Source organism: Mixophyes fleayi, chromosome 1 (assembly GCF_038048845.1).
Source record: "Mixophyes fleayi isolate aMixFle1 chromosome 1, aMixFle1.hap1, whole genome shotgun sequence".
Classification (NCBI taxonomy): domain Eukaryota; kingdom Metazoa; phylum Chordata; class Amphibia; order Anura; family Limnodynastidae; genus Mixophyes; species Mixophyes fleayi.
This window is the reverse complement of record NC_134402.1, coordinates 423,495,211-423,505,443: the sequence shown is the minus strand read 5'-3', so window position 1 is coordinate 423,505,443 and position 10,233 is coordinate 423,495,211. Positions and strand designations below refer to the sequence as shown.

Genomic DNA, 10,233 nt, shown 5'->3' with positions numbered 1-10,233 from the left:
GATTGATTCATTATACTAACAGAGAATTCATTCAATATCCATAGAAGCCAAGTTATATTTTAATGTTACTGTTTTGCTTGTTTTATTTTTAGATTAAAAAAAAAATGCTCCAATTTTGGAATCCCTAATCAAGGGGGGGAAAAAAGCAGCAATGTTTTTTCAAGGACTGAGCTCAATGTCACCAGGTAATTCAGCCGACTACAAGGACGGACATTGACCGCACTGCTCCAGCAGGTGGCAGCAGTGAGAGGACGACGCAGAGCTCAGAGCCTGTGTGCTTCCAGCATCAGCTGCAGAGGAGATAGGCTGAGCTCCTGAAGGGCATCAGATGAGAGCAGGAGAGGTGTAGACAAGGCGCTCACTGAGCCTAGTCTGCTTCTCTCTACAGCTTCACCCCCCCAACAATTCATCTCAGCTGCACCCTGCTCCCCCGAGCATGGAAAGCAAATTAAACTCATCGTCTAACAGCAGGGACGAAGGGAATAACGTATTTCAGGGGAAAGCAGAGAAAAGTCTGACTGCCAGCAGTTCCAGCGTGAAGGAGCATGGCAACTCTGTGTGCTTCAAAACAGACGGCGAGGACCCCGTGGTGGGCTTTGAGGATGCAGAGGGGCCCAGCAGGCAATACGGCTTCATGCAAAGACAGTTCAGCTCTCTGCTGCAACCAGGAGTCAATAAATTCTCCCTTCGCATGTTCGGCAGTCAGAAGGCAGTGGAGAAGGAGCAAGAGAGGGTTAAAACTGCAGGCGTCTGGATCATACATCCCTATAGTGACTTCAGGTAAACTGCTAATCTAATGTAAATCTACCTCCAGTAATCCCTGGCTCTAAATTGTCCCTTCTGGGTGGCAGATGCCACAAGTAGTGTGCAATGACTTCCTAAGTGCATTATTGTCAAGCTGTTGAATTGTGCATGAGTGTGTGTGTGTGTCAGTGTGTGTGTGGTCTCTGCCTCAGTTTCTAGTAATCTGCTAGAACAGAGATAACATAGTACTGCAGTAACTTTATCAGAAAAAAAGCAAAGTTAAGTGAGGCATGGAAAGATCTAGCACAGAAGCAGAATTTAAAACAAAGGCACACAAGCAATTTATTTCTTTATATTTAGGTTTTATATAGCAGGGCATTTGTGCATGCAGACATTGTCATTTTCTAATTGGGAGTTGAGATAGTTATATTCCCTATTGGAGGCATGAGCATTCTGTTCATTAGGATGGGAAGAGAGCTGGAGGTAATGTGTGGCGGGTAACACAAGTCTCAGTAAAAAAAAAATATAAATATATCTTATCACTTTTAGAAATGACCTATATCTGCAGTGAGTGATTTATAGACTCCTAAGAATGACCTTGAAACTAGACCATGCTGGCTGTAAGCTTCACACAGAAATGTCACACATATCTCTGTAATGTATATTTTAATAATAAGGGGAACTGTAATATCAGCAAAATGTACTGTTGATAAACCGGCGGATAACTCACCCCCTCTCAGCTCTCAGTTGTCCACATCTATGATTGGGAATGGCTAAAGTCAGTGTATTCAATATACCATATTTTGCCTTGAAGCAGAGAAAACATAATGCATATTTTACATGTGTTTAATGGGAACCTATGATAGTAGCAGAATGACTTGCTATATGTCCAAGTCACAATGGTTGCAGTTGTTGAGATACATATATATATATATATATATATATACATATACATACACACACACACACACACACACGTACACACACGCATTTTGTAGGCCATTGTGTACACTGTGTAGCTCCTTATTAAACGTATACATACGTCAGTTATGAATGGGGTTTTTAGGTATAAACAAAGCCTTCTCATTAGAATGCAGAAACTCTAGTAGTGTAAGGATAAGTGATGTAGCTGTCCGTGGTGCTGGCAGTTAGAACCTCAGCTGTAGAGTCACTGGGATGGATACTAGTTCTTACAGTTCAGGAGCAGAGTGTGACAGTTCTAATGAGTGCTGTAATACTAAGAACAGACTGTTTTAGGACTTAACCGTTTTGCTTCCAGAAAGGCCTGCGATACAGCAAAGCATGCGGGTCTAGCCTTTCAGGCTGCAAAAGGTTTATTGTGAAAGAATAGAAATAGAAAATGTGCATGATTTTATTAATTATTTGTCGTAGTAAATATTTACATTATTGTCTGTCATATTTCAGATTCTCCATCTACACATGTTTTCTAAATAATACCTAACTATGCGTTTTAAAAATTCAAAAGTATGTACAAATACTTTTGCATTGAATTTACCATAATAGATACAGTCCCTTGCACTTGGCTCAACCAATAGTTGTAACAGTCGTAGGCTGCTTAGTGGTCGGCTTGAGAGTCTAAAGCAACACATATTATTTACTATTGTGTGTGCAAAAAGTACTTGGAAGTCTTGAGATCAGTATGCATTGGCTAAACCAGACAGCGTGACTATAGTAAATAAGGAAACAACACAGAAAATAACAATGGAGATGAATGCATGTGAAATGGGTATCATTGTGCAAAAGAGTCTGCTCTGAAATTTGATTTGATATCGATGTTCCCCAAGTGGAAATAGCATGTTTCTAAGTATTACAAGAATGTGTGCACACTACCATAAATGACAGGTTCTCCTTCTCATTACCCATATGGGACCATAACAGCATTGGGGGCTTTCTTGTTTCATTACTTGTCGTATAATTAAGAAGCTTGTTTATGTTTTAAACTTGCCAGAATAAAATATTTGGAAGTAGCTTTATAAAGGATTCGCAATGACTGTACCTAAGTCTATTGTTACATTATGGGTTATAACTTCTGCTTTTTATATTTTTTGTGTCTGTTTGGTGTTCTTAACTCTCTGTACTTAGTTTAATATAAGTAATAGATAGTGGCATACATCTGTATAACTATATATATTTTAAGGACACATACCCGTTTTGATTTTCTATAATATTACATTGGATGCAGTTAGTCACATGACCAATGCACAGAAATTCTATTTAGTTTTTCACACTGGCACACCCTCATATCCGCTGCTGGCACTGGGTAGCTGGTTGGCCCCAGTGGGTAGCGTGGAGAAGGGCATTGAGGATACCATGTCACCTGCTGGCGCTGGCTTGCTTTACTCAAGTGCTGACAACGGCTAAGTGTGGGTGATGAGTACACGATGGTGCCCTGTGCGTGTCTCTATCAGTGCCGACAGTCTTTTTTCGCCAGGATGCATATTTGTGCCACCGTGGCAACCTGGAGACCAGTGGTTTGTCCAACCCTGGCTTACGGTGACTTTATATTATGTGAGACACGTTGTAGACCTGGAGTTCAACAATATTTGTAGCTACCATTAATTTCATCTTTAGGGTACGGCTCATTTTACATTTCTTTGAAAGCAATTAATTCCGTCCTGGGATTGTATATTATGTCACCACTCAGCCAGACTTTGTGACATCCTATTTCATGTCCGTAGATCATTTCAACTGTATAGGGCAAATTTAAGTTAATTGCTGTGTCCATTAAAATTGAAGATCATATCTGGTAACCAAACACTGCAGATACTATCCCTACCACAAGGTTATGTGGTTTAATTCTAATACAACTATATCATATAATTTAATCTCTAGATGATTGCATGTAGCTTACGTGTTGTTGTAATAATGTTCTTCTGGAACATAGAGAACTCATCTGCCAAATTATTTCCGCAAGGAACGCGGATCATTCTATCCGTCATCTTCCAGCTCTGCAGATTATTCCATCTTTGTAGACCCGCTGCTTTCTCCACATGCGGTTTTTATTATTAGTTTTTATTTAAGGGTTGTCATGAAGTGATCAGACCACCAAGTCCTGTTTCCTTTCACGCTGCCATGTCCTGCTGCCCAGGCCTATAGATATACTTGATCATGGGATCTGTATTTTATAACATACATGTCTCAGATTTGTCCTACACATATAAATCCATTTTTCTAAAAACAAACACTTAACCCCTTAATACCCATTCAGAGATTTAGCCATCATATACCATATTACCCCCAGGGTTGTAGGTCATCTTTCCCAATTTATCTAAGATCTGCACAGACATCTCTTTATACCCTCACACGTTCAACAATATGACACGTGTTACCAGCTTAGTCCTACCAGTGCATCGCTCTTATACTGTACAGTGCTAAGGGCAGCTGTGTTTTCAATCACTATTTGCATCAGTCTCTAACAACAATTACATTTAAAATGGAACTAAAGCCCAAAATGAAAAAGAAACGTAAACCTGCACATAACGCATTATTCCCATGCACGTGGAAGTGTTAAATGGACATTTAAGACTGACTAACATCTATTCCAAAGTCTCCGCTTTTCATGGAGGCTTCCATGGTGATCTCGCTCAGTCAGCAGCGTTGTACTTTATATAGAGAGCAGAGAAAGTTCCACAATAAGCGTGATAAGTAAATAGGTAACGACGGTTAATAATTCTGTTGTAGTTTATATTACTGTTCATTTCTTAATTCAAATCAGTGATCTGTTTTCACTTTACATGGTTGTGAACACGAACAGATGATCTACAATATGTGGAAGTATATTTGTCCTCTTTAGTCTTCTAATTTTTAATCCTCTAGAACACAGACACGTATCATCTAGAACACAGACACGTATCATCTAGAACACAGACACATATCATCTAGAACACAGACACGTATCATCTAGAATACAGACACGTATCATCTAGAATACAGACAAGTATCATCTAGAACACAGACACATATCATCTAGAACACAGACACGTATCTTAGAGAACACAGACACATACCATCTAGAACACAGACACATATCATCTAGAACACAGACACATATCATCTAGAATACAGACATATATCATCTAGAATACAGACACGTATCATCTAGAACACAGACACGTATCATCTAGAACACAGACACGTATCATCTAGAACACAGACACGTATCATCTAGAACACAGACACATATCATCTAGAACACAGACACGTGTCATCGAGAACACAGACACATACCATCTAGAACACAGACACATATCATCTAGAACACAGACACGTATCATCTAGATTACAGACACGTATCATCTAGGACACAGACACGTATCATCTAGGACACAGACACGTATCATCTAGAACACAGACACGTATCATCTAGAATACAGACACGTATCATCTAGAATACAGACACGTATCATCTAGGACACAGACACGTATCATCTAGAATACAGACACATATCATCTAGAATACAGACACGTATCATCTAGGACACAGACACGTATCATCTAGGACACAGACACGTATCATCTAGGACACAGACACGTATCATCTAAAACACAAACACATCATCTAGAACACAGACACATATAATCTAGAACACAGTCATATATAATCTAGAAGACGTGGTATTGGGCACATATAAAACACAAACACATCATTTAGAACACAGGCACATATCATCTGGAACACAGACATAAATAATCTAGAACATAGACACATATCATCTAGAACACAGACATATATAATCTAGAACACAGACACATATCATCTAGAACACAGACATATATAATTTAGAGCACAAACACATCATCTAGAATACAGACACGTATCATCTAGGACACAGACACGTATCATCTAGAATACAGACACATATCTACAACACAGACGTATATGTGATTCCACCTGCACCATTAATAGATAATTCTCCTGGCATCGCTGTGCTCTACTTGGTTCTCATACACAAGCTGATTGGACAAAGCTGTCTGATAGCACTCCAGGCCCCCGGGCCCCATGCACAGATGCACCAGTCCACCTTGCACTACAAGTGATAGCGCAGGTGAGGTGTCATCTATTCAGGGCCATAACAGATTATACAGTAACGCTGCTGTTATTACGTCTCGGTAAGATTAATGGCGCCAGTTCTAGTAAAGAAAGTGCAGATTCTTTCTGGGTTGTCAACAAATTCATTCAACAAATCTGCAACTGGAGCCTTTAGTCAATTGACGACATTAAGCAGCATATAGCACATCTGCTGTAAATGTGGTGTACTTACATGTGTCAGGCTTGGTACATTGAGTGTCCCCACGGATCGGACACCATTACTTCACTGCTCGTTACACAGCAAGCCCCAAGACAACAGATGACCTTGTACAGTTAGCTTTGTTTAGTCAGCTAATTATATTATGGTAGCATCAATGGCATTCAGAGGAAAAGTAGAATGGATATTTTGGAAAATGGAATTGTAATGTTTTGGGTCCATCATAGATTTAAATTCTATTTATACATTTAGTGATGACTGGGAAGCTTCCGCAGTATATTGCTGGTTGTCTGTCTCACTATATAACTGGAACTTATTCCCTCAGAAACAGTTACTGATTTCCCACGTTTTGTTACAGCTGCCATAGGATCTGTCATAGGATCTGTCCTACCGTGCTACAGAGATCCCAAAAATTGAGGACTTCTGTTAGCATCATTATGTTTAAAATCTTATAGGTAAAATATATCACAAAAGTATGAACTGCTTTCAATGATTGGCAGCATTCACTTTAACTAATCTCTTCATTGGATTATAATGCCTTGACTTTACTAAACCTTGCATGTTGTGTTTGTGTTGTGCATATACTACTGACTGTCTTTTTACATTAGCCCAAATGTGTTTGTACGTATCTAGTATAATGCAGGTCTATATGTACTATTGTACTATTGAATATACTGTCTATTTGTCTGTATATAAATGTATTGTTATTTGTTACTCGACAAAGCAAAGTTATAGCGAAATTCCGCAGAGGTGCAAAGTGCTACTGATAAAATCTCCCCCAATCTTCCCCAAATCCTCAACCTGCCCCTAGTAGAAGACATCCTGCGCTTATTCTCTCTATCACAGGGAGATTGTCAGTGTAGAGTTCCCCTGCTATAGTGATAATCCATACTTGCCTACTTTTGAAACCAGCTGTCCGGGAGGGGGTCCTTTGAGGGGGCGTGGCCATGCGTGGTGCACCGTTAGGCTTCACCCATGTCAATCTTGGACAATTTCGGGGACTCGCAGCAGGGGAGCGGGGCCACGAAGGAGCGTTTAGCCCCACCCACTTCAACAATAGAGATGGCTGGATCCGGGATGTTTGCCAGGAGAACTCCCAAAAATTCGGGACTCTCCCGCATATTCCGGGAGAGTAAGCAACTATGTGATAATCAGCCCAAAATGATGGGGGAGAGGGGGGAGAAAAAGTTGAAAAGTACCGGATCTCAGGGTGTGGGGACTGACATCATTAACAAGATGGAGGCCCTGGGAGTGGTAACATTGACATCCCGGTGGTCCTGGTTACCATTTTGTGACCTAAATCAAAATCATATTACTAATTCTTAGTGAATTGGTTTTGGCTGTATTAGCATGAGTACTATCCACAGTCTATTCCACAAGCACTGCCAAAGCCACCTGTGATAACTCTGGCTTTAAGTGAATTGACAAGCTTTTATTAATATTGGTTCAGTACACAAAATGGCTGCCTCCTCTATAAGAAATAAATACTTTTTAATAGTCCCAGAGAACGCCCCCAGGGGTACTTTAGATAGTTTCAGTGGGTACTTTGTTATTATAACTCAAAATACCATTAATATTTATTAATTAATAATAAAACATACAAAACTGCTCAGAATTGTGAGGGGATACTTGGTAAACAATTAACGTCACACAGTTGGTGAATACCCCCGGCTATCGAGAAGGTAAATTTATACTGAAATATACAAGACTACATCAATAATAATATTCGATTACATATAATTAAACTATTGCATTTTCATATTTATTGTGATATTTAAAAATAAAATTGACTTTATTAAAAGGAAACACAACAGCGGCACAAGAAAGCATTAAATAACGTTTGCTCCAGCATTTGAAAGCCGCTGTCTCTTTAATTTGAGATGTCATTTCTGACTGCAGTCAGGCTGAACTGCAGCTTCTTGTGGAGGATTACCACAAACACTTCCTGGCCCGATGCTGGAATCTGAGGTCAAGGTGAGGGAGAAGGTTTTTCTGGCGCTCTTGAAATATCCACTGTCACATGTGACATCACAAATCAAAGATGGCTGCCGTTAGCACCTCAAGGACACATGAGCATTCTTGTACGTCATTGAAGCTGTGACCTTATTTACAGCCCGTAAACATCATGAATCATTATGTTAGTAGATGAATGTGTCCGCAGCTCCTGTAATAAGACATAGTACCAGCTTATGCACAAATATTTACAGTGCATGAGGTTTTAAGTAATAATTATGTGTGCTTAATGTGGAAATTAAAAGTAACAAACATGAACCCTACTAATGCTGATTAGCAGTGAATTGAATATTTTAATTACCTAGGCAGCTGTGAACACATCATAAAATACTCCAATCAAGAAAGCTTTAAAATGCAGTTTTTTGCATAACTGTTCAATAATTGTTGAGTGGTTTGCTCCGCTCTGTTATATACAAGTTGACAATGTTGTTATTCTCCTCCTCTTTAAAGTGGATCCGTCACCTGGAGGCAGACATTTTGTGGGTTTTGACTGCAGACTGTTAATTTGCTAGAAACTAGGGGCATCATTGAGGCATGAGAGTCTGTTGTGCCCTTTGTCCTTCGTGATGTCGCTAGTTCCTATTAAATGCTGATTATTGAATCAACCACAAAATGTCTGCCTACGCTATAAGTAGCAAGTTCATTTTAACAGCAAATGTCTTTTTTTTTTTTACTTGAAATAAATATATTTTGTTTTTTGTTTTTTTGTTTGAATGAAAGCCAATGAAGGAGTGTGAAACTGAAATAGGTCCATTAAAAATAATAATTTACGTGTGATGATTCTGTACTACTCAGAATATTGTGCAGATGGCAGAGGTATCCACACATAGAGAATGTGAATGTTACATCAACCCAAGGTGATAAAAATGGCTATTTATTAGTGATTTACAGGTCGGTCGACTTCCTAATCACTGAATCTATTCAAGGACCAAGAAAAAACAGTTTTTTAAACCTCCGGAAGCAAATTGTAGTCACTGTACAACGATTGAGGTCACAGACTTCTCAGTGATTAACCCAAAACAAGGCAATCCATGAAATATCGATTCAGAAGATTCATCATGGAAACTGTCAAAAAGTAACCTCACTGGTTTCACAGTCAGGATTAGTTCAAAACCAGTGAGGTATATAAATAAATCACGCTTTTATTCATGTACAAGCATTGACATTAATGGCCCATTCGTTTCAATGTTGCTTCCACAGATGCAATGATAAGTCTCTTGAAATAAATGAGCACATTAAATGGATTGTGAGATAATCCAACTATGGAGTTTTTCATTACTAGCCAAGTGGCTAGATAGTTTGTCATTTGGAAAACCTTATTGATTTGTCAGGTTGAATCCCATGAGTCCTGCTTTTATTCCCATGTCCACAGACCTCCTTAACATCGGTAGAAATTTGGAAGTCCTCAGTTACGTAGTTAATTAATTTGTTAACAACTACTACTATTTCATTATTATAATTGCAGTGAAAGCTTTCAATATTCAGCCTAATCAAACTTGTAACACATTAATTAACAACCTAATTAAATATTGCAGGGTCTCTATTGATGTAATAATACATTAATTAATGCTACAGGGGTTCTGGAGACATGGGGAGAAAAAATGCAGGATCATTTGGAATTCATCTGACCATTCGAGAAGTGTTTCTAAATTGCTGACATAGATGTAGCTTCTCACACTCAATTTAATGCACCCATTAATTTCAGTGACGTGGAAGCACAATTGAAACTAATAGGCACATTGAAATGAATGGACCTATATTGATGATTTTTAACATCTCTTGTGAATTCACCTTGTTTAAATTGATATAAATCTGTATAAATTGCTACTTCATGGAAGGAGTTCGATTTCTTTCATTTTATCATGATTTTTTTTTATTTAAAAAAGGTTGTAAACAATACCTCTAGTAGATATCCCCTCCCTCAACCTCAGAGTAGCATTTAATAGTTGTTTCACAGAAACAGGCACATACTGTTATCACAGGATTTAGCTATTTTTCATCCCTTTACTAAAGCCATTATCTATTTCAAAACTGCACAAAAGAGAGTGATAAATGAATATGTTACATTGATGACAATCTTTACACATGATCAGTCTTGTACTGTGCTATACATATTGATCGAAAGGAAAATTCTGTAACAAAAATTCTATGTTCTGATTGTCTAATTTTTTTTAAAAAAGAAAGTATTATATAAATAGATAAAAGCAGT

The 10,233-nt window shown here is 38.5% G+C and overlaps 1 protein-coding gene across 1 annotated transcript in view; it reads left to right on the top strand.

The window, feature by feature from the left end:
• Positions 1-201: 201 nt before the first annotated feature.
• Positions 202-10,233, top strand: part of HCN1 (hyperpolarization activated cyclic nucleotide gated potassium channel 1) — a 363,129-nt gene continuing 353,097 nt past the window's right edge. Inside the window, exon 1 of the mRNA XM_075183866.1 lies at positions 202-780. Within this exon, the coding sequence (XP_075039967.1) occupies positions 437-780 (344 nt within the window). The 5' untranslated portion in view covers positions 202-436. The remainder of the gene's footprint in view (positions 781-10,233) is intronic.